Here is a 26,247-nt window from a genome sequence, read left to right as displayed (position 1 = left end):
TTACGATTTTTCAAGTCGCTCTGCAGTGCGGCTTGTGTCTGCCCCTTCAACCCATTGCTCAGGATTTTCTTCCCGACTCCAAATCGCTCCCAGGCAGATAGTTCTGAATGGGTGGAGGAACTTGTTCGGGTGCTCAGTGTTGTGGGCTGAGACAGAACAACCTCCACTGACCATCGACGAGTTTCTCTTCCTGTATTAAGTACGGCCAAACCCTCAACAACCCGGTTGGTGCTTTTTATGCACTTACCGCAACAAGGGCGATCCTTTGATAATCGACCCTCCTAACTCCAACAAGCATTGGAGAGAGAGATGGCTCTGGGCATGTGGTCACTGGGAGACTGCTGAGTCAGGGCTCTTCGAGCCTCGCGTTCCTCAGGCGTTCTCCGAAGCAGGTGACTCGGTGTGTCCTTTCTTTGTCATTCTTTGCTATGATACTTTTGAGTTTGACCGAATGCGTTTTGCAGATATCCCCAAGAAAAGGCCGAAGCTAGAAGCTGACACTCTAGCTCGGATCAAGGATTTGAGGGCGCTAAGTCCGATAGTTTGGTCTTGGAAGGTTCTTCTTCAGCTCGAGCGCCTTCTTCTCTCGGGTTTGGACTCAACTATGACAGGTACTTTCTGTAATCTTAATTCATTTCCTTGAATTTTGTCTAATTCTATGCCTCTACTGCTGCAGAGATGGCTGAGGCTCGTCCCCTACTAAAACCTGCTTCCAAAATGAAGGCCCCTCCGAGGTTGGCACTTCTGTTGGAGACTCGGCCTTCGAAGAAGCTAAAGGCGGCTCCAAAAGCCAAGGGGCCAGCCGCTGTGGTCATCCCGACCGTGGTCGTACTCTCCGACCCGGAAGAAAGGGCAGAGGAGACAGACGCGACAGCTGCCGAGGCTCAGGTGACTCCTAAGCCAGGACCCATCGTAAAGCAGGTCTTGGAGTAGAGAGGAGAGACCTTTGGAGGGGAAATGACTCAACAGGAGTTTTCACCCTTCCAGCGGGCCACGACGGACATGGTCCCTCGGGCCATCTCTTATGGGGGCAAGAAAGACTTTGCTGGCCTCTGCAACTCCCCCTCGAGGCGGACTCTCGCTCATGTGACGAAGGTGCTGCTTGAGGTAACGTCTTTGATCTCGTGCTTTTTCTTGAACCCTGCCCTTATCTCGGTGACTTAGTTCTGACCTTGAGTTTTCCTTTTGCAGTTCGCCCCTTGTGTGCTTAGGAGTAGCTTGGATCTTGCTGACGCCGAGAAGCGGGTGACGGAATTAGAGACATAGCTTGAAGCTGTCATGGCTCGGGTTGGCTTGCTATCGGGCAACTTGGGGCTTGCTAGGAAGGCCGCCGATGATGCCAAGGCCAAGTGTGCCCATGTAGCCTCGCTATTGAAAGAGGCTCAGGAGGAGAGTCGGCGAATCCATCAGCTCATGCCTCTTACGATGAGAGGTTGACTCGGGTCAAAGCTGAGGATGAGGCAGCCATTAAGTAGGCCAGAGACTAGGCCAATGATTAAGTCATAAAGGCTTTTCTTGAGTCCCAAGAGTTTTTGGACGAGAGGGATCACTTGTATCAGGAAGGGTACGCCGAATGTATTCGAGTGATGAAGCAATCTTTTCTCGACCTTGATCTCTCAGGATTCGATGATGATGCCGCTGGAGCTGAGGATCCTGAGGTTGAGGCTGCTGAGTTTGCTAACTCAGCGGCTGGTATCGAGATCGAGCCCGAGGCTGCACCTGAGACAGCACCAGAGGTTGCTCCGAGCGGCGGCAGCAGTTGAATTCGAACCACCTCCTGTGTTAGCTCCTGATGATCCTCGGGGCTAGTATGGTGTCAAGCACTTCAAGCACACTAAGTTTCAAGCACTTTAAGCACACCAAGCTTCAAGGCAAGCTCGAGAGCATCTGCAGCCGAGAGAGGATTTTGCATGTCACGACAAACTGTTTTGCCTTTATTTCTATTTATTCCTTCTATGTAATGCCGAAGTAAGGCCAGATGTATTCCGATGTAACACTTACACTGATGAATGAATATATTTGGTTTTTTATTATTCACTTGACTCAGTTTGTATGTTTTTCATTCTTCACTTTTTTAGTCTTCTCAAACGCTACAATCAGCCGACCTAAGGGTAGTAGATTTTTAGATGCTCGGCATTCCAAGGATGAGGTAGTAATTGCCCCATTAGGTCTTCCAATCGATACGTCTCAGATCGGATGGTGCTTGAGACGACATAAGGCCCTTCCCAATTGGGTCACAGTGTGCCCGCGCCAAATTCTTTGGTGTTTAGGAACATTTTTCGGAGGACCATATCCTCGACTTGAAAACGTCTGACCTTGACTCGGGCATTATAGAACCGTGCTACTTACCATTGCCGAGCCATCATTGGCAGCCGAGCTCTTTCCCTCTGTTCTTCCACGAGGTCAAGTCTGAGCGCCAGGAGTTCTTCATTGTCTTGCTCATCGAACAAGTTGACTCGGGCTGAAGGCAGTCCTATCTTGACCAGGATGACAGTTTCCGATCCATACACGAGGGAGAAGGGAGTCTCTCCCGTGGCTATTCGAGCGGTGGTTTGGTATGCCCATAATATTTTAGGAAGCTCCTCGGCCCGTGCTCCTTTAGCTCGGTCGAGCTTGGTTCAGAGATGTTGTTTTATGATTTTGTTGACTACCTCAACCTGTCCATTTGTCTGAGGATGATGGGGGGATGAATAGACATTCCTAATTCCGAGATTGTCACACATTTCTCGATACTGCCTGTTATCGAACTGTTTTTCGTTATCCGATATAATGATCCGAGGTATTTCGAATTGGCAGATGATGTTTTTCCAGACAAAGTCTGTGATCTTTCATTCGGTTATCTTTGCCATTGGCTCGGCCTCGGCCCACTTTGTGAAATAGTCCACCGCTACAACGACAAACTTAGTTTGGCCTTTTCCTAAAGGGAACGATCCGATGATGTCGATTCCCCACCGCGCGAATGGCCAAGGGCCGGCCATGGGAGTCAGTTCTTCAGGAGGTTGTCTTGGAATAGCCGTGAATCGCTGGCATTTATCGCAGCTCTAAACATGTTTGCATCCGTCGTGCTGAATGGTCAGCCAATAATATCCTTGACGTAGGACCTTGTGTGCGAGTGATCGTCCTCTTGAGTGGTTTCCAGAAATACCCTCGTGGATCTCTCACAATGCATAATCAGCCTCATTGGGATTTAGGCATTGTAGTAAGGGAGCGAAAAATCCTTTTTTATACAATACTCCATTGAGTATGGTATAACGAGAGGCTCAGATCTTCAATCGTTGGGCTTTAGCGCGATCCTCGGGCAATTCTCCACTGCCGAGATATCTGAAGATCGGATCGAGCCAGGTTCCAAATCGATTGTATGTGCGGTCGAGCTAACTAGATCATCGAGACTCAGTTTAGCAACGTACTCGATCGGGACGGACCTGGGTATGTCGTCGTCGTCGACAGAGGTAAGTTTTGCCAAAAGGTCAGCTTTAGCATTTTCTGTTCGGGATATCCGAGTGACAATACATAGCTGAAAGCCTTCAATCAGCTCTTTAGCTTTCTTCATGCATGCTTTCATCTGCTCTTTTCATGTCTGATACACGCTGGCAACCTGATTGACGACCAATTGTGAATCGTTGAAGAAGTTGAGATGAGTCACACCCAGATTGGCCACGAGTCGAAGGCCAAGCAACAAGGCTTCGTATTCTGCTGTATTGTTCGATGCTTGGAATCTAAGTCTTAAGGCATACTGCATGTAGGCTTGATCGGGAGTTTCTAAAACGACTCCTGCCCCGCTTGCCTTAGAGTTGGAAGAGCCATCGACATACAACTTCCAAGGCTTTGAGTTGGGTGAGGACTAGGGAGAAGCAGTCATCAATTCATTAATTGATTCATCTCCAAGCTCGATAAGTAGATTGACCGGTGTTGTCACTTCGGCTATGAAGTCAGCTACAACATGTCCCTTAATAGCTACTCTCGGCTTGTATTGAATGTCGAATTTGTTGAGCTCGATCACCCACTTTATTAGTCGGCCAGATGATTCTGGTTTCTGAAGGATCTGGCACAGTGGGAGGTCAGTCATAACGGTGATCATGTGAGCTTGAAAGTATCGCCAAAGTCATCGCGAGGAGACGACTAAGACCAAGGTCGCTTTCTCCAAAGGCGGGTATCTTGTCTCTGCTAGTAACAATGCTTTGCTGACGTAATAGACCGATAGTTGCTTTCCTTCGTGTTCACATATCAAAGCCGAGCTAACAGCTCCTTCGGATACGACCAGGTATAGTAGCAAAGTTTCTCCTAGCTCGGGTTTTGAAAAGAAAGGAGGAGATCAGAGATAAAACTTCAATTGCTGGAACGTTGCTTCGTACTCTTCCATCCAATCAAACGTTTGTTGTCCATTCAACTGTTTGAAGAATGGGAGGCATTTGTCAGTAGCTCGGGAGAGGAAACAGTTGAGTGCGGCTATCCGTCCGGTCAGCCTTTGTACGTCTTTGATCGTTCTCAGGGACCCCATGTTGAGTAGTGCGTTGATTTTCTCTGAGTTCACCTCGATCCCTCGTTGACTGACAAGGAATCGGAGGAACTTTCCCGAGCTTACACCAAAGGCACACTTGCTCGGATTTAACTTTATTTGAAACTCTCAAAGGATTAAGAACATCTCTTCTAGGTCGGCTATATGATCAGCTGCATGTATACTTTTGACAAACATGTCATCAATGTATACTTCCATGGTTCAGCTGATCTGTCGAGTAAACATTTTGTTCACTAATCGCTGATAGGTCGCTCCAGCGTTTTTTAAACCAAATGGCATCACACGGTAACAATAAAGTCCTTTGTCGATGACAAATGTAGTCTTACATTTATCAGATTGATGTATTATAATTTGATTGTATCCAGAGTAAGCATCCATAAAGCTAAGAAGTTCATGCCCTGTCGTGCTATCTACCAGCTAATCGATTCTTGAAAGAGGGAAGCTATCCTTTGGACAAGCTTTTTTTAGGTCGGTATAGTCAATACAGACTCGCCACTTCTCATTGGAGTTTTTCACAAGTACTACATTAGCTACCCATTCTGGATAGTATATCTCCTCTATGAATTTGGCCTTAAGGAGCTTGCTAACCTCTTCTTAAATGATAGTATACCTTTCAGGGCCGAGGGGACGTCGCTTCTGTCGGATCGGCCTGTAAGTCGAATCAATGTTGAGTCGATGAGTCATCACCAAAGGATTAATTCCTGGCATGTCTTCATGGCTCCATGCGAATACATCAGCATATCGTCGGAGTAGAGCTATCAATTTGTCTTTCAGGGGAGACTATAGAGAAGAGCCAATATGCACTGTTTTAAACTCGTCTATCTCGACCAAAGGCACCAAGATAAGGTCCTCTACCAGTTGTCCTCGTTCATTGGTCTCCGTACGAGGATCCAGTGATTCAATCGTGGATACCTCAGTTGGAGCTTTTACAGCCATGGCATAGCAGCGTCTTGCATCTTGTTGGTTACCTTTAATGATTCCTACTCCCGACTCAGTCAGAAATTTCATGGAAAGGTGGTAAGTCGACACTACAGCTTGGAGAAGACACAAAGAGGGTCGGCTGAGTATTGCATTGTAAACTAACGGCTGATTGACTATTAGAAAGTCGACCATTACTGTTACTTGATGAGGAGGGCTCTCGGCAGTGAGAGGCAATGGAATGACTCCTTCAAGAAGTATTCGTCCTCTCGAGAAGCTGATCAATGGGGTGTGATCCGGTCGCAAAGCTGATCGTTCAATTCCCATTTTGTTAAATGCTTGAGTGAACAATATATCTACAGATGACCCTATATCGACGAGGATGCGGAATACCTTTCGGTTTGCTATAGTCAGCATGATGACCAAGACATGATCATGCGGATGATAGATGCCTCGGGCGTCTTCGTCGGTGAAGGATATGCAATATCTCTCCCATTTCTTCTCCTCTGAGGGCCGAGACAGGATTAAGATTTTGGACTCGGGTCGACTGATGCTCCTGGCATGATTTTTCTGAGCATTGTTTGAGTCTCCCCCGCCTCGAGGACCACCTACTATTATTCAGATTTCCTCAGTGGGTCGGTTATTACCCTGACGTTCATCCATTATCTCGGTTCTCTCGATATGCTCTCTTAGTCGGCCTTCTCATATGAGCCTATCGATTTGTTCTTTTAAGTGATAACAATTTCTTGTGTTATGGCCATGATCGCGATGGTAATGGCAATATTTGTCCTTACTCCGTCGGTTCGGATTGCCTCGGAGTTTATTCGACCAATTGACGAATCCTTCACTCTTAATTTCCAACAACACCTGCTCTTGTGGTTTATTGAGTGGAGTGTATGTCGAAAACTTGTGATCGGGCCACTTACCTGACCTACGCTCATCACGTGCCCGATCTTCCTTACGCTTCTTTCCACCAGCCGAGTCAACTTCTTTTTTCGCTGACTCTTTGGTCAGAAAATTTTCATTCTGGGCACCTTCGCGCATGATCTAGGTTTCCTCGGCATCCACATACTTATCTGACCGGGCCATGAATTCAGCCAGAGTCAGGGGTGGATTTTTGTCCAAGGACACTAGGAACGGCTTGTCCCTTACGCCTTGCATGATCGAGTTAAGGGCTGTTTCGTCTGAATGCTTCCGGACTTAGAGCGACTCAAAGTTAAAATGCTTGATATAATCTTTTAGTAGTTCTCCCTCCTTTTGAACTATGTTGTTCAAATGGGCGGACGGTTTCAGTTTCTTTTTCTCACCAATGAAATTAGTGAGGAAGACGTCGCTAAGTTCCGTGAATGAGCTGATGGACTTCAGTTTTAACTATTTGAAATAAAGTTGAGCTACATCAGCCAGAGTAAGAGAGAAGGCTCGACACATCACGACATTTGAGGCGTTATGTAGTTCCATATATGTTCTGAAGGATTCAATGTGCTCGGTCGGATCGGTCTTACCGGTGAAGGGTGTAATCTGTGGGAGACGGAATCGTTTGGGTAGCCGAGCTTGAATTATTTCTTCTATGAACGGAACACTTTTGCCATGGGCCTAGTCAGGTGTGCATCGTGACCTTGTTTCATGTTTGCAATCTCTTCTCATACTTCCCTCCTTAAGTCTTGGAGGTAAGCTTTCCAGGGCTCGTCACTTTCTGCAGTCCCTTCAACTGGAGGCCTACCACCTTCTTCGATCTATTTCATGTCGAAGATCGTTGTCGGGCAGCAGGGCGGTCACGGAATGAGCGGGTATAGGCTCGGACGGGCTATGGTCCTGACTTTGCTGAGGGGCAGATTGTGGAGCAATAGGCTCGAGGTCGGTGAATTGCTATGGAGCGTTCGTCACCTGACCTTCTGTTGTACGCGGCGGTAACGGGAGTTGCTGGCGATGAATCTGTTCCAACATTTGCTTCATGACATTTATATCAGATCTGAGTTCCTGAACCTCCTTGTCCAATCGTCCATTGCCTCGGTTCCACTGAGTATTCCTAGTTGTGGCAGAGGTTGCCGGATGAGCAGCAGAACCCTGTCGACTGTCTGGTTGATTCTGAACACTTCAGGCTCCGTTCGTACTTGGTGGTCCTTTAGTTGCAGGCAGTCCAATGATAGCGACCTCATTCGGTTCATCTTGAACAGTCCTTCTAGTTCTCGCCATTAAAATTTGTTTGAAGCTTCTGGATAGAGCCTAGAAAATAACTTTTCGTATCGTTTCCCACAGACGGTGCTAATCTGTTGATGCAAAAAACTGGCGCGCCCTTCCTCTACCTGTTACCTGCATAAGGAGAAGAGCCGGGGAACCTCAGACGTTAAAGTCAAGGACAGGAATAGGTAGGAAGGTTTTTGAGAGGCTTTTTTGCATACCTTTTACCGTAGAGATTTCCTGTTCTTATAGGAATGGAAGGGTCCCATCGTGCAGGGATTCTCTTTCGTGTATTTCGAAGATTTGATTTAGTCATAATCTGTTTATGGATTTTATCTAATCCCGAGATCTTCGGAGCAGTGAATCCTTTCACAAGATTTTCGGGATGGTATTTGTGTTTACACTGTCTCTTCGTTGTTTGGCTCGGCCTTAACCGGCTCTAGTAATAACCAAGTCTCGGCTGGTTGCAAGGATGGGGCTTTTTGTCTTCTGTCGGATGAGATAGGGTCAGTCTATAACAGATATCCTTTCTTAATCCGATAGCCAACATTGTAATCGACCTAATATGGGATGGTTTTATGGTCGGTTAGAAGACTTCTAGCATTTAGGCCTTAATCGATCCCTTTAGACGTTGCTGCCTTGTTATCTGAGTTAACTTTATGCATCTTATATATTTTGCCTATGGCTCATGACTCTACAGACCTCGATTAGAGTTCGTCCCTCACCTTCCGAGCTAAGTCTCTCCTGGAGGCATTTGATTCTCTTACCTCGATCAGGCTTATTGCCTCAGAATCCCGGGCAGTGTTAATATAGTTGGTATAACCTAAACCTATTCTCAAATCCCAAAACCTATAACTATAACATAAACCTTAACCAAAAACCTATAACCTAACCTAAACCTAAACCTATAACCTTAACCTAAACCTAAACCTATATCCTTAACCTTAACCTATAACCTTAACCTAAGCCTATAACCTAAACCTAAACCTATAACCTAAACCTATTCTCAAATCCCTAAACCTATAACCTAAACCAAAACCTAAACCTAAACCTACAACGTATAACCTATAACCTAAACCTATTCTCAAATCCCTAAACCTATAACCTAAACCTAAACCTATAACCTATAACCTAAACCTATTTAACCTATAACCTAAACCTAAACCTAAACCTAAACCTTATCCTAAACCTATAACCCAAACCCATAACCTAAAACCTAAAACCTAAACCAAAACCTAAAACCTAAACCTAAACCTAAACCTTAACCTATAACATATAACCTAAACTCAATTACCTAAACCTAAACCTAAACCTAAACCTTAACCTATAACATATAACCTAAACTCAATTACCTAAACCTTAACTTATAACTTAACCTAAACCTAAACCTATTCTCAAATCCAAAAACCTATAACCTAAACCGTAACCTAAACCAATAACTTATGACCTATAACTTGAACCTATAACCTAAACTCAATTCCCTAAACCTTAACCTATAACCTAACCTAAACTTATACTTATAACATAAACTTATTCTCAAATCCCAAAACCTATAACTATAACATAAACCTTAACCAAAAACCTATAACCTAACCTAAACCTAAACCTATAACCTATAACCTAAACCTAAACCTAAACCTATAACCTTAACCTTAACCTAAACCTATAACCGTAACCTAAACCTATAACCTAAACCTATTCTCAAATCCCTAAACCTATAACTTAAACCAAAACCTAAACCTAAACCTATTACGTATAACCTATAACCTAAACCTATAACCTAAACCTATTCTCAAATCCCTAAACCTATAACCTATAACCTATAACCTAAACCTATTTAACCTATAACTTATAACCTAAACCTAAACCTAAACCTTAACCTAAACCTATAACCTAAACTCATAACCTATAACCTAAAACCTAAACCTAAACCTAAACTTTAACCTATAACCTAAACCTTAACCTATAACATGTAACCTAAACTCAATTCCCTAAACCCTAACCTATAACCTAACCTAAACCTAAAACAAAACCTATAACCATAACCAAAACATAATACCTAAACCTAAACCTATTCTTATAACCTAAACCTATTCTCAAATCTCAAAACCTATAACCTAAACCTAAACCTAAACCTACACTTATAACCTATAACCTAAACCTACACCTAAAACCCAAATGTAAACCCGATCTCGAACCCGAACCCAATTTCCTAAACCTAAACCTTAACATATTCTCAAATCCCTAAACCTAAACCCACACCTAATCTTAATCTAAACTCCATTTCCTAAACCTAAACCTAAACATGTAATACGAAACCTAAACCCGAACCCGATCCCGATTTCCTGAACCTAAACTTATAACCTTAACCTAAACCTATACTCAAATCCCAAAACCTATAACCTAAACCTAAACCTAAACCTAAACCTTAACCTATAACCTTAACCTATAACCTAAACTTAATTCCCTAAACCTAAACCTAAACCTTAACCTAAACCTATAACCTTAACCTAAACCAAAACCTATGACCTAAAACATTAACCTATAACCTATAACCTAAACTTATAACCTAACCTTAACCTAAACCTAAAACATAAACCTTAACCTATAACCTATAACCTAAACCTAAACCTATAACCTAAATGTATTCTCAAATCCCTATACCTAAACCTACACCTAATCCTAATCTCAACTCCCTAACCTAAACCTAAACCTAAACTTGAAAACCCAAACCTAAACCTGATCCTGAACCCGAATCGATTTCCTAAACCTAAACCTTAACCTATTCTCAATTCCTAAAACCTATAGCTTATAACCAAAATATAAACCTTAACATAAACCTAAACCTAAACCTATAACCTTAACCTAACCAAAACCTATGACCTAAAACCTTAACCTATAATGTATTCTCAAATCTCTAAACATAAACCTACACCTAATCATAATCTCAACTCCCTAACCTAAACCTAAACCTAAACTTGAAAACCCAAACCTAAACCTGATCCCAAACCCGAACCCGATTTCCTAAACCTAAACCTTAACCTATTCTCAATTCCCTAAACCTATAGCTTATAAACTAAACCTAAACCTTAACCTAAACCTATACCCTTAACCTAAACCAAAACATATGACCTAAAACCTTAACCTATAACCTATAACCTAAACTTATAACCTATAACCTAACCTTAACTTAAACCTAAAACCTAAACCCTAACCTATAACCTATAACCTAAACCTAAACCTAAAACCTAAATGTATTCTCAAATCCATAAACCTAAACCTACACCTAATCCTAATCTCAACTCCCTAACCTAAACCTAAACCTAAACTTGAAAATCCAAACCTAAACCCGATCCCAAACCCGAACCCGATTTCTTAAACCTAAACCTTAACCTATTCTCAATTCCTTAAACCTATAGCTTATAACCTAAACCTAAACCTTAACCTAAACCTTAACCTAAACCAAAACCTATGACCTAAAACCTTAACCTATAACCTATAACCTAAACTTATAACCTATAACCTAACCTTAACCTTAACCTAAAACATAAACCTTAACCTATAACCTATAACCTAAACCTAAACCTAAAACCTAAATGTATTCTCAAATCCCTAAACCTAAACCTAAACCTAATCCTAATCTCAACTCCCTAAACCTAAACCTACACCTAATCCTAATCTAAACTCCATTTCCTAAACCTAAACCTAAACATGTAATACGAAACCTAAACCCGAACCCGATCCCGATTTCCTGAACCTAAACTTATAACCTTAACCTAAACCTATAATCAAATCCCAAAACCTATAACCTAAACCTAAACCTAAACCTAAACCTTAACCTATAACCTAAACTTAATTCCCTATACCTAAACCTAAACCTTAACCTAAACCTATAACCTTAACCTAAACCAAAACCTATGACCTAAAACATTAACCTATAACCTATAACCTAAACTTATAACCTATAACCTAAACTTAACCTAAACCTAAAACATAAACCTTAACCTATAACCTAAAACCTAAACCTAAACCTAAACCTAAAACCTAAATGTATTCTCAAATCCCTAAACCTAAACCTACACCTAATCCTAATCTCAACTCCCTAACCTAAACCTAAACCTAAACTTGAAAACCCAAACCTAAACCTGATCCTAAACCCGAATCGATTTCCTAAACCTAAACCTTAACCTATTCTCAATTCCTAAAACCTATAGCTTATAACCTAAACATAAACCTTAACCTAAACCTAAACCTAAACCTATAACCTTAACCTAACCAAAACCTATGACCTAAAACCTTAACCTATAATGTATTCTCAAATCTCTAAACCTAAACCTACACCTAATCCTAATCTCAACTCCCTAACCTAAACCTAAACCTAAACTTGAAAACCCAAACCTAAACCTGATCCCAAACCCGAACCCGATTTCCTAAACCTAAACCTTAACCTATTCTCAATTCCCTAAACCTATAGCTTATAAATTAAACCTAAACCGGTACCCTTAACCTAAACCAAAACATATGACCTAAAACCTTAACCTATAACCTATAACCTAAACTTATAACCTATAACCTAACCTTAACTTAATCCTAAAACCTAAACCCTAACCTATAACCTAAAACTTAAACCTAAACCTAAAACCTAAATGTATTCTCAAATCCCTAAACCTAAACCTACACCTAATCCTAATCTCAACTCCCTAACCTAAACCTAAACCTAAACTTGAAAACCCAAACCTAAACCTGATCCTGAACCCGAATCGATTTCCTAAACCTAAACCTTAACCTATTCTCAATTCCTAAAACCTATAGCTTATAACCTAAACATAAACCTTAACCTAAACCTAAACCTAAACCTATAACCTTAACCTAACCAAAACCTATGACCTAAAACCTTAACCTATAATGTATTCTCAAATCTCTAAACCTAAACCTACACCTAATCCTAATCTCAACTCCCTAACCTAAACCTAAACCTAAACTTGAAAACCCAAACCTAAACCTGATCCCAAACCCGAACCCGATTTCCTAAACCTAAACCTTAACCTATTCTCAATTCCCTAAACCTATAGCTTATAAATTAAACCTAAACCTTAACCTAAACCGGTACCCTTAACCTAAACCAAAACATATGACCTAAAACCTTAACCTATAACCTATAACCTAAACTTATAACCTATAACCTAACCTTAACTTAAACCTAAAACCTAAACCCTAACCTATAACCTAAAACTTAAACCTAAACCTAAAACCTAAATGTATTCTCAAATCCATAAACCTAAACCTACACCTAATCCTAATCTCAACTCCCTAACCTAAACCTAAACCTAAACTTGAAAATCCAAACCTAAACCCGATCCCAAACCCGAACCCGATTTCTTAAACCTAAACCTTAACCTATTCTCAATTCCTTAAACCTATAGCTTATAACCTAAACCTAAACCTTAACCTAAACCTTAACCTAAACCAAAACCTATGACCTAAAACCTTAACCTATAACCTATAATCTAAACTTATAACCTATAACCTAACCTTAACCTTAACCTAAAACATAAACCTTAACCTATAACCTATAACCTAAACCTAAACCTAAAACCTAAATGTATTCTCAAATCCCTAAACCTAAACCTAAACCTAATCCTAATCTCAACTCCCTAAACCTAAACCTACACCTAATCCTAATCTAAACTCCATTTCCTAAACCTAAACCTAAACATGTAATACGAAACCTAAACCCGAACCCGATCCCGATTTCCTGAACCTAAACTTATAACCTTAACCTAAACCTATACTCAAATCCCAAAACCTATAACCTAAACCTAAACCTAAACCTTAACCTATAACCTTAACCTATAACCTAAACTTAATTCCCTAAACCTAAACCTAAACCTTAACCTAAACCTATAACCTTAACCTAAAACAAAACCTATGACCTAAAACATTAACCTATAACCTATAACCTAAACTTATAACCTATAATCTAAACTTAACCTAAACCTAAAACATAAACCTTAACCTATAACCTAAAACCTAAACCTAAACCTAAAACCTAAATGTATTCTCAAATCCCTAAACCTAAACCTACACCTAATCCTAATCTCAACTCCCTAACCTAAACCTAAACCTAAACTTGAAAACCCAAACCTAAACCTGATCCTGAACCCGAATCGATTTCCTAAACCTAAACCTTAACCTATTCTCAATTCCTAAAACCTATAGCTTATAACCTAAACATAAACCTTAACCTAAACCTAAACCTAAACCTATAACCTTAACCTAACCAAAACCTATGATCTAAAACCTTAACCTATAATGTATTCTCAAATCTCTAAACCTAAACCTACACCTAATCCTAATCTCAACTCCCTAACCTAAACCTAAACCTAAACTTGAAAACCCAAACCTAAACCTGATCCCAAACCTGAACCCGATTTCCTAAACCTAAACCTTAACCTATTCTCAATTCCCTAAACCTATAGCTTATAGACTAAACCTAAACCTATACCCTTAACCTAAACCAAAACATATGACCTAAAACCTTAACCTATAACTTATAACCTAAACTTATAACCTATAACCTAACCTTAACTTAAACCTAAAACCTAAACCCTAACCTATAACCTAAAACCTAAACCTAAACCTAAAACCTAAATGTATTCTCAAATCCATAAACCTAAACCTACACCTAATCCTAATCTCAACTCCCTAACCTAAACCTAAACCTAAACTTGAAAATCCTAACATAAACCCGATCCCAAACCCGAACCCTAAACCTTAACCTAAACCTTAACCTAAACCAAAACCTATGACCTAAAACCTTAACCTATAACCTATAACCTAACCTTAACCTTAACCTAAAACATAAACCTTAACCTATAACCTAAAACCTAAACCTAAACCTAAAACCTAAATGTATTCTCAAATTCCTAAACCTAAACCTACACCTAATCCTAATCTCAACTCCCTAACCTAAACCTAAACCTAAACTTGAAAACCCAAACCTAAACCCGATCCCGAACCCGAACCCGAACCCGATTTCCTAAACTTAAACCTTAACCTATTCTCAATTCCCTAAACCTATAGCTTATAACCTAAACCTGAACTTAACCTAAACCTAAACCTAAACCTTAACGTAAACTTATAACCTATAACCTAAACCTAAACCTAAAACCTAAATGTATTCTCAAATACCTAAACCTAAACCTACACCTAATCCTAATCTCAACTCCCTAACCTAAACCTAAACCTAAACTTGAAAACCCAAACCTAAACCCGAACCCGATTTCCTAAACCTAAACCTATTCTCAATTCCCTAAACCTATAGCTTATAACCTAGACCTAAACTTAACCTAAACCTTAACCTAAACCTAAACCTAAACCTATAACCTATAACCTAAACCTAAACCTAAAACCTAAATGTATTCTCAAATACCTAAACCTAAACCTACACCTAATCCTAATCTCAACTCCCTAACCTAAACCTAAACCTACACCTAATCCTAATCTCAACTCCCTAACCTAAACCTAAACCTAAACTTGAAAACCCAAACCTAAACCCGATCCCGAACCCGAACCCGATTTCCTAAACCTTAACCTTAACCTATTCTCAATTCCCTAAACCTATAGCTTACAACCTAAACCTAAACCTTAACCTAAACCTATAACCTTAACCTAAACCAAAACCTATGACCTAAAACCTTAACCTATAACCTATAACCTAAACTTATAACCTATAACCTAACCTTAACCTAAACCTAAAACCTAAAGGTTAACCTATAACCTAAAACCTAAACCTAAACCTAAAACCTAAATGTATTCTCAGATCCCTAAACCTAAACCTACACCTAATCCTAATCTCAACTCGCTAACCTAAAGTTAAACCTAAACTTGAAAACCCAAACCTAAACCCGATCCCGAACCCGAATCCGATTGCTGTAATAATGTAGCCCAATCACATGGCAACAAACAAAAATGTATCCCTTTTAACACATGCCCCTTTTTAAAAAGCTATAATTTTTGTTGTTGTTTCTATTAACTTGAATTGAAACACTTTTTTGCATTATTTGCTTGCATTAGTTTTATTTTAATGATCAGTTTTATTTTAAAAAAGTGTGCCCACTTTTTTAGAAGAAGTTTCTGCAATTCTTCATGATTTTGAATTATAATGTTTTGTTTGTTGAATATTTTTTTTAGATGAAAGACACAAAAAGAAAATTGTTGCGGATTTTTTTCCTTTTTTTTATTTATGATGTTAAACTTATATGTATTTATGCGTGGATGAATGTAATGTGGATAAGATTGTTTGTGTTTGGATGATGTAGTTTATGTTTGGATGGATTTACATAGTTTAGGTTTAGATGGATGTGAATGTGAATATGATAAAATATATTATATAACAGGTATATATCAGGAAGAATACGATGAAATATATTGTAATAGGTGTATATCGACCGTGTCATATTTGAAAATTTCTGACGGCTCTAAGCCATCCATATTTTTCTAAATATTCAAATATGAGATGGTCGAAGACCGTCCTTTTAAGGGTCATAAGAGACGGTTCATAGCTGTCCTTTTTAAGGACGGCCCATAACCGTCCTTTTAAAGGATGGTCCATGACCGTCCTTTTAAGGCTCATAAGAGACGGTTCATAAAAGTCCTTTTTATAGACGGTCCATGACCGTCCTTTTAAGGGTCATAAGAGACGGTTCATGACACTCCTTTTTAAGGATGGTCCATGATTGTCCTTTTTACAGATGGTCCATGACCGTCCTTCAAATGTCAATAAGAATGATAGTTCGTGACCGTCCTTTAAGTAATATGACGCCTCAAAATATGACGGCCCATGCGACGATCCATGACTGTCCTTTTTGGTCATTTGAGACGGTTTTCAACCATCCTTTTTTCACTGTTTTGGCGTAGTGTAATTGGCCCATGGAAGATGTCAGTCCAACATAGACAAAGTGTGTAATGTGCCATGTTTCAAAACTGTGTTGTGGGCATGAACCGACAAAATCCTTAAACCGCTCCCAACATTGGAAGAATGTTTCATCCACCTTTTGGGCAAAGTTCATGATTGACTTTCTAAGGGTGTTCGTTTTATGATGTGGAAAATATTTCTTTATGAACTCCCTTATCATGTCATTTCATGTGCCAATAGATCTGGGACGTAGTGAATGCAACCACGTCTTAGCTTTCTCTTTCAAAGAGAAGGGAAAGAGTTTCAGTCTGACCGTGTCCTCAGACACGTTTGGAAAATATAAAGTGGTTATGATCTCATCAACCTCTTTCATGTGCAAATATAGACCTTCAAATTCAAGCCCGTGGAATTTTGGAATGAGTTGGATCACCCCTGGCTTGATATCCATGTGTCCCGTATTTTCTAGGAAAACCATGCATGAGGGTGTGCTCACTCCTGCCGGTTGTAAATAGTCTTGCAAACTACGAGGCGGGGTGCTTGATGCACCTCATTCTCATCCTAGACTTCCTCAACCCTAGGTTGAGGTTATCTTCCCGATTGATTGACCAGTTGATTGGCAGCCATAACCTCAATTAACTCTAAGAATCTCGAGTGGTGTCTAATCCCGTGATGGATAGATAACCCCTCACCCAATCCTAATTTGCTCAAAAGACGTCGAGTGTTGTCACCGACCCACTTAGGCATGAAACACTCTCAGCCCTCAATTTCATATTCTAACCTAAACTTAAAAGAGAGAAGGGAAATAGAAATCTAGAAATAGAAAGAGAGAGGGAATTAGAAAGAAGTTACTAAATTAGAAGTTCCTAATTAAAATCCTGCAAAACAAAACAAAATAAGTTAGTTTCGAAAAACAGAAATTCTAAAATTAGAAAGTTTCTAAAAATAGAAAATAAAAGGTTTCTAAACTAAAATTAGAAAGTAGATATAAGAAAAACAGAAAAGGAAAGTTTGAAAAAAAATTAGTTTATAAAACAAATTAGAAAAGTTCTAAACCTAGAATTAAAAAGTAAGTTTCTAAAAATAAAAGAATCCTAAAATGAGAAACTTTCTAAAAGCAAATTAGAAAAGTTTCTAAACCTAAAAATAGAAAGTAAAAAAATTATAATCTTAACCTAATTTTAAAACTAGTTAATCTCGGAAAAATGCAACCGTCAATCCCCGGCAACGGCGGCAAAAACTTGTTCAGAACCCCAAGTGTAGGGTCGCGATGTAGTAACAATCTCGGTGAGACCGAGGTCGAATCCATAATGACTAATCTTGTGTGTCTATTCTGAGAGTAATTAGAATCAAAACTAGGAGAAGATCTAACCTAAATCTGGAAAGTAGAGAGTAATTGTTAGATGATGAATTTAGAAACTTAAGAATTTAAAGGTGAGAAACTAAGGTTTATAGGAATCCACTTGTAGCTATTAAGATGTTTCCTTATTCAATTCAAAGCACTCAATTGGAATTGGAGTCCTATCCTATCTAATTGGAAGATATTCAATAAAATCATATCTAAACTTCCATTGACCTAATTCTGAATGGATGGAAGTTGTGAAGATTGGAAGTGATTCCATCACCTAACCATGCCCAGGAGACTATGGTAGACAATAGGATATAGCAATCCAACAACTAACATACAAGAATTGTGTAGAATATAAGGGACTCCATCACTTAGCCACGCCCAAGGGACAATACAGAACAACATGATCTCTTATTTTCACAAACTCCAAACAGAAAAAGAAGATACTCGCAACTATTGCAAATCCATTGTAATTTCAATCACAACAAACCATTAAACACTAAAAGTATTCCTTAAATATCAAACTAGAATAAAAGGAGTTTAATAATAACATGAATTAAATAAGAAAAACATCACATTCATGCTTCAAGCTTCACCCCTTAGCCTTAGCTAAGGGATCTAGCTAACCATAGACATGATTATATTAAAAACCCTAGAAGAAAGCATGAAAAACTAAGGAGAAGGGAAGAAGAACTCTTGGGAAGCAGCTCTGGCCTTTTGCTCTACTTCTCCAAACCCTAGATATCCCAAAAAGTGCCTAGGAACCCCTATTTATAGGCAAAGTTCCGTAAAATCGCAAAACTAGATCGGCTGGGGAGTTCACAAACTGTGATCCATCAGAGGGGCCCGGTGATGCTATCAAGGTCGTGAACTCGATAGGATTTATGCACAAGGTTGGCCACAGTAACTCCCTAGAGTTCGCGGGGTGCATAAGGCCATCATTGAGATACTAAATCCAAGGATGCCAGTCCAATAGTGGAGGGTCTCCTGCTTCAAAGACTTGCCCCCATGTGTTACTACTGAAATCAAACCAGGGATCTGGGGAGTTTTCCTGCTTTGAAAACTCACTTTTCCTTCGCCTGTAAGGTCAAACCCATTCACAAGGGGTGCTCTCCGGCCATCCTCATGACGCTGCCTAAAACTATACAGACGGCATGGGTCTTACATGACTGCTTCGTCAATCACCCTCATAAGTGCATATGAAGCTCTTTATGGGCTTTTTAGGGCCATAGACTCCATTGCTACCCGAATGAGAATGATACATATATGTTGCTAACAATGATAACTCTTCTGCATAATTGACTACATAAGGCTTGACTGAACTGCCTTAAATGATAAGCTATCATCATTGCTACCATCGCCGTCATTGACTTTTCATGTAGTTAACCATATAAATGAACAATTGATATCTTATCATTGCTAATAGTGTTTTGCCAATATTCATATTATATTTAAGATAATATCAGCTTGATGACGATAGCAATTTTGATAATATAGGCTTATTTCGGTGATTATGGTGATATTGATAGGCGTATTTTGGTGATTATGGTGATATCCATTGACTTTTGGCACTTATCATCGCTGCTTGGTCTTGACTCAGTCGCATAGTTCCATTTTACAACAACACTTTCTTACTATCATACGGGGCAAATCATCATTGCCATTATGGTTCGTTGTAATCTTCGCATTTAGCTTTTTCGTCCGATGACCTATTCTCACGATAATTCATTGGCGCTGACCATTGGCGATAATTATCGGCGTTATCATTAGCATTTTGGCAATTGACAACATATACATATTTGGCGCTTTTCACCTAACAAAATGGCTGATGCTTTTGATATACCTTGAAAATCTGTATTTCATTAATACTCATAGAAAAAGAATACAATACTAAAAAGGAATATAAAGATCCATCTTTATTGCACTCTTGCCTGCCCCCTTTTGATTGAGAAGAAATACCAAGTTAAGTCGTAGGTCTTCTGAATCAAAACTATACGCATATTCATGGACGGTATATTTTTAGGAAACAGGCGTTCACCGGTATACTTATACCCTGTCCGTCTTCATCCACTACTCGATATGCCCCATTAGAATACACTTCAGGTACTATATATGGGCCATTCCATTTGGGGTCAAATTTGTCTCCTGTTTTGTGGGTAACCACTATCAGTCTTTTCAGCATTAATATCATATCGCCCTTTTTGAAAGAACGATACATGACCCTTTTATCAAAAGCGGGGGAGATTCTTGCTTGATATAACTATAATCATTGTTGAGCTGCTAACCATTTTTCATCCATCATATCTAATTTAGCCAATTTGATCTTAGCGTTCTCATCATCTGTCATTGACTGATGTACTGCCACTCTAAGCGAGGCAACTTACATCCCTATAGGCATATTAGCTTCAACCCCGTAGACTAGAGAGTATAGTGTCACCTTCGTGGTAGTACGATGAGTGGTTCTATAAGCCCATAAAGCTTCTTGCAACTTCTCGTCCCAATCACGTTTGTTCCCTGCAACAGTTTTCTTCAATATTTTCACAATTGTTTTGTTAAACGCTTCAGCTAACCCATTAGCTGGTGGATAGTAGGGCGTTAAGAACGAATGCTGAATATCATATTTCCAGCACAATCTTTTCATTCCCTTATTCTTGAACGGTGTCCCATTATCAGTGACAATATTTTTCAGAATACTGTAGCGGTATATTATTGCATGTTGTATGAAATTCACGACATCCCTCTCTTTAACACTTCTCAGCGCAATAGCTTCAATCCACTTGGAAAAGTAATCCGTTGTTGCCAAGATATACTATTTCCCTCTGGATGACGATGGATTTATGGGTCTAATAACATCAAGCCCCTAAGCTGCAAAGGGCCAAGAAGTCACTGATTGATGTAAATCTTCAGGAGGTACATGTATTATATCACCATGTATTTGGAATTCATGACATCACCGTGCATAGTCAATTGCATCCTTGAACATCGTTGGCCAATAATACCCCATTCGATGTATTCAATAAAATAAATTTCTACCAGACTGATGAGCTCCACATTCTCCTAAATGTGCTTCACCTAATATTTGATTTGCCTCCTTCGTTTCCAAACATCGCAACAACACCTCGTTGTAGGACTTCTTATAAAGTTCCTCATTGCACATAATGAATTTCTTTGCTCTTTGCCTTATCTGCATCTTTTGTACGAGATCCTCTAGTAGGATGTCATATTTAAGATAATCCACAAAAGGCTAGCGCCAATCATCAATTGTGATGGGTAGTACCTTAGCCATCTCGACATCATCAGTAAGCAATAAGAACCTTCTTTCTTCAATTGTTACTTGTAAAGGGCTCCGATTAGAACAAGCTAAGGCTGCAGGCAGACTGGTCAAAGCATCTGCTCTTGCATCCTCTGATCTGGGTATGTGTTTGACTTCAACATGCTGAAATTGCTCTAAAAGCTATTGTGCACGGCGATAATACGGGAGGAGTTCTTGCTTCCTTCGAAATCTGTCATGAGCTGGTTTATTACCAACATAGAATCGCCAAAAATTCATAATGCCCTTATCTTCATTTCCTGGGCTATTTTAATCCCTATGATGAGGGCCTGATACTCAACCTCATTATTGGTGCATGTTGCCCCTAATGTGAAAGAATATGGCAATAGATCGCCTTGAAGACTAATGAATATTACCCCAGCACTAGTTCTTGAAGTTCTGGAAGCACCATCAAAATACATCTGCCACAAGCCGCGCAATTCTGTCATCATCACCTGTTCATCTGATACATCATCGTTTATCATTTTGATATCCGATATGGAATGGGCTGCCAAGAAATCTCCCACTGCTTGTCCTTTTATTGCTCTTGCCAGTTCATATGTTATTTCATATTCTGACAGTAAAAGCATCTGCTTGGCCAATCTCTCAGATAGCATCGGCCTTGTCATTAAGAATTCCAGTGGATCCACTCACAAAATCAAGATTACATCATGGGAGAGACAGTAATGTCTTAACTTCTGAACTGCAAAGATTAGAGCTAGGCACACTTTCTCAATAGGCACATAGTTGCATTCAGCTCCCACTAAAGTTCTACTCAAATAATACAGTGCAATTTCCTTCCCATGCTCATTCGTTTGTGCTAGAAAAGCCCCTAATAAAATTTTTGATGTAGAAATATAGAGAATGAGGGGTTTGCCTTTCACAGGCGCTGCCAATACTAGGGGATATTTCAGCAACTCTTTAATTGAATCGAATGTGTTTTGACATGACTGATCCTATGCAAATTCTACTCCTTTCTTCATCAGATGAGGAAACGGCTGACACCTTCATGCAAGATTTGAAATGAAACGATGAATATATGCCAACTTTCCTTGTAAACTTTTTAATTCCTTCAGTGTCTTTGGGAGCGGCATTTCTTGTATAGCTTTGATCTTTCCTAGGTCGATTTCAATTCCTCGATGTCTAACAACAAAATCGAGAAACTTCCCTGACAAAATTCTGAATGTACATTTAGATGGATTCATCTTCAGTTGCTTCTTTCTGAAACGACGGAATACTAAAACTAGATGTTCACAATGTTCTTCATGGTCGTTTGATCGGACCACCAAATCGTCTACATAACATTCAACATGTTTGTGCATCATATCTTGGAATATGTTTTACATCGCTCTCTGATATGTTGCACCAACATTTTTAAGACCAAAAGCATGACTTTGTAACAGTAAATTCCCAGCAAGGTTCTAAATGTCGTAGCTTTCTCATCTTCCAGAGCCATTCTTATCTAATTATATCCTGCGTAGCCATCCATGAAGGACATGACAACATGTTTCATCGTACTATCAATTAACAGCTCTATAATCGGCAATGGGAAATCATCTTTGGGACATGCTTCATTCAAGTCCCTGAAGTCGACGCATACTCTAATTTGTCTACTCTTCTTTTTCACTGGGACGATATTCGATATCTACTTGGGATACTTGACTTCCTTGATGAACCCAACTTTGATGAGTTTGCTCGCTTCTTCTTCAATCAGAGGAACCATCTCTGGATGGAACCTCCGTTGCGCTTGCTTAATTGATCTCTTATCTTTGGAAATATTTAACCGATGCATTGCCACTGATGATTCTAGGCCCGACATTTCAGCATATGTCCAGGAAAATACATCTTTATTTTCTTTTAAAAGTATCACATACCGATTGTCCTCTTGCTCAAAAAGACCAACACTTATGAATATTGAGGTTCTTCTTCTGTCCCTATGTTTATTTCTCACGAGTTATCAATCGTCGGTTGCCCCCCATCTTCTATTTGCTTGGGAGCCACTTTGGGATGTTTAATCATTTCAATTTCCTCTTCTTCTGTCGCTCCTACAGTGATTCTGTTTATTGAGGATTCCCCTCCCAACCCGCAAAATCCATCCTGTTTCTTCTCATCAACCCCAACAGAGATTAAAATACATTTTCCACCATTCAAACCAGCTGGCTCTTCACAATTGAAACCCATATTCCTCATTATTCTTTTGTTAGTAGAGCTGTACCTTCCAGATCTTCAGGTGTCAACTTTACAGATTTCATCTTATTATCCCCCCATACTTCTATCTCCCCCTCCGACGCTGCGTAGAAGTTGATAGGTTCAGGGTTCTTATTATTAGCTTCAACATGGAACCTTTTAGGCATAAATAGGAATGGTTTCTTCCTTTTAACTTGCGGTAGAGGCATCGTGTAATTTTCTTGTAAAATTTCTAGCTGCTCGGGTGACAATAATGTCAACAGGGGCTGTCTTCACCATCTTAAATGTTTTGGTACAAAATAGAATTTCTGCTTCACCTTCTCTTTCCTGACATTACTATCTTTGCAATTCTGTCTTGTGCTGTGATAGCGCTATCCTTCATCATTTTATTGTTATTGCTTCTCTCATTATTTCTTGTGGCGAATTCGTCATAATATCTGGCATCAGCAAAGAAAGATTCTGCTCTGTATATGGCTTTGCATCAGCCATCACTTTACACTAGATCCCGTCTTTACAATACTTGAAACATTGGTGAAGGGTTGACGGCACGATGACATATTGATGCATCTAAGGTCTTCCTAAAAGGAGATTAGATGTTGTTACTGCATCAATAACATGACACACAACATCCGTTATCGGTCTCTTGATTTTCAATGTCAACGTGATTTTGCCGAGCGCTCTTTGTCCATCTTGATTGAATCCTTGTATCATCATCTCATCGGGGTGCAGATGAGAGCAACAGTATTTGAGTTCACTTAACATCATCAGCAACAACAAATTCACTATAGACCCATTATCTAGCATTATCTATTTTATTTGTTTATTACCAACATGACCTTCAACCATTAGCGCTCTAGTATGATCTTCACCACAGATTAAGTCTTAATCAGAGAAAGAAACGATCGACATACAATTGTTTCGTTCATCGTGTTCCATCTCTGTAAGCAATGCTCTCCTGACGTTATTATCAGATAGGGCCTATATTTGACTTTTCTAGAATTTTCTGATAATCGCACCGCATCATATACGCTTAGTCAAGCCGATATGCCTTTTAAATGATTGACCACATCATATGCAACCCCTTCCACTTTATCTTTTCCTTTTTCTCTGATACCATCATGGACCTCTTTGTGTATTTCTTTCCTTATTACCTCTGCATTCTGTTTGTAGGGACTCTTTACCCTTTTTCTGGAGCGTAATGTGACCATCACAACTTTACCCATTCATTCAAGAGGATAATGGTCACCCATTCTTCTATTGTAATTTGAATGCGCACACTCCTGTCAAAGATCATGTGCAATTTCAGTTGGTGCTTATCTATAAATAGATTCTATTTAGGAGATGAAAGGAAGGATGTTTCCACTGAGAGTCACCATTTTGGCATCTTATAAGATGTCAAACAGTGATAAAATTTCCTAAGTTATCCTTAAATCGTTATTAAATAAGAGAAATCATCCCCAGCAGAGTTGCCATTTTGTTTTGACCATAAACGAAATGCATTTGATTTGGGAGAATTTCTTATTTAATATCAATAAGGATAGAACAAAGAGAATATTCATTAATTTCATTTATTCTGAGTTCATTACATCCTCTTAATCTTTTGATTCCAAGCTAGAATTTCTTAACAAAGAAAAGAATACATGAGATCAAGCATAATCAGAATATAAATTTCGACATCATTCCGGCATATTTTATCAAATCTCCATGGGAGACGAGTTGTGCAAGTTTCCCCTGCTGGGATCCCTTAGAAACATTTGAAATAACTTGATTATCTTGTCGAAAATTTTAGCATAATGGCCACCCTCAAAGATAATCCGGCTAGCAAGTTGCGCGAACTCGCACAACTGGTATGAGTTGCACTGCCCTCTTTCCTCCCTTCTCACTGCCCTCAATACTTGTCAGAGAGACTGATCTCATGAACATCCAATCCGTCAAGTGAGGGGGTGAGGGGGTATTTATAGGCATTCGCATGTGTAAGCCCTCGATTCTTATGCCATGGACCCCACTTCTCATCATTAGTTCCTTCAATGAGACTTGCGCATACCAACGCAACTTGGGCGAGTTGCGCGGACCCGTGCAACTCTTATCCCTCACAACTCAAATCCTGTGCAACCCAAGTCTTGCACAACTTGGTTTTTTTCCTTCCTCTTGCTCTCTCCTTGTTTGATGCCTTACTCTTTCCTTGATCATTTTTAATGCCCTAACACCCTCTGTCCTTTGAGTGAAGGAGGATTAGTTGAAGGGTTTCCTATGCATCACATGATTAGACACCACTTAAGATCCTCTCAGTTAATTGAAGTGATGGCTACAAATCAACCTCAACCTCAACCTTAATTACCAATTTAGGAAGTTCAAGATGAAAACGAGGTGCATAATGTACCCCGCTTGTACTCTATGAGATTATTTACAACTGGTTGGGGTGAGTACCCCTTCCTGCATGATATTTCCATTGAATGCAGAAATTGTGTATATTAAACCAGGCATAATTCAAATCCTCCTTAAGTTTCATGGACTAGAATTTGAAAGTCCATACTTGCATATAAAAGAGTTCGATGAGATAATATCTACATTACACTTCCCAAACGTGTCTAACGACACGATTAGACTGAAATTGTTTCCTTTATCCTTGAAGGAAAAAGGCTAAGTCATAATTACATTGCTTAAGACTAAGGTCCATTGGCGCATGGGCTGAGATGACAAGGGAGTTCCTTAAAAAGTTCTTCCCCTATCATAAAACAAATACCTTAAGGAAAGCAATCATGAATTTTATGCAAAAAGAGGATGAGACATTCTTCCAATGTTGGTTGCAATTTAAGGATCTCATAAATTCATATCCACAACATGTCTATGAAACATGGCATATAACAAGCTTTTTC

General features: G+C 39.6%; 1 protein-coding gene and 1 non-coding gene across 2 annotated transcripts; one reads left to right on the top strand and one right to left on the bottom strand.

Annotated features, from left to right (window-relative positions):
* The first annotated feature begins 16,594 nt into the window (after window positions 1-16,594).
* Window positions 16,595-16,701, top strand: LOC131254515 (small nucleolar RNA R71). Its single transcript, XR_009175626.1, has one exon. It is a non-coding gene; the product is annotated as a small nucleolar RNA R71 (small nucleolar RNA).
* Window positions 16,702-20,254: 3,553 nt separating this feature from the next.
* LOC131254243 (uncharacterized) lies at window positions 20,255-23,003 on the bottom strand. The gene is made up of 5 exons (XM_058255236.1): window positions 22,843-23,003; window positions 22,232-22,405; window positions 21,562-21,805; window positions 21,152-21,310; window positions 20,255-20,650 (listed from the first exon to the last, which is right to left on the bottom strand). Exons 1-5 carry the CDS (start codon window positions 23,001-23,003, stop codon window positions 20,255-20,257), a joined length of 1,134 nt encoding a protein of 377 aa, XP_058111219.1.
* Window positions 23,004-26,247: the final 3,244 nt, after the last annotated feature.

The sequence above is a fragment of the Magnolia sinica genome, chromosome 8 (assembly GCF_029962835.1).
Source record: "Magnolia sinica isolate HGM2019 chromosome 8, MsV1, whole genome shotgun sequence".
Taxonomy (NCBI): domain Eukaryota; kingdom Viridiplantae; phylum Streptophyta; class Magnoliopsida; order Magnoliales; family Magnoliaceae; genus Magnolia; species Magnolia sinica.
The sequence above is the reverse complement of the archived record's forward strand: the minus strand, read 5'-3'. Positions and strand labels throughout refer to the sequence as shown.

Bases quoted from the DNA above. Each gene is read 5' to 3' on its own strand.
- LOC131254243 (XM_058255236.1), bottom strand. From the start codon at position 23,003: ATGTCGGGCCTAGAATCATCAGTGGCAATGCATCGGTTAAATATTTCC. The intron at 21,806-22,231 runs GTTGGCATATAT...CTTAATGACAAG, and splicing joins TTAAAAAGTTTACAAGGAAA to GCCGATGCTATCTGAGAGAT. The intron at 21,311-21,561 runs GTAATATTCATT...GAGCAATTTCAG, and splicing joins CTTCAAGAACTAGTGCTGGG to CATGTTGAAGTCAAACACAT.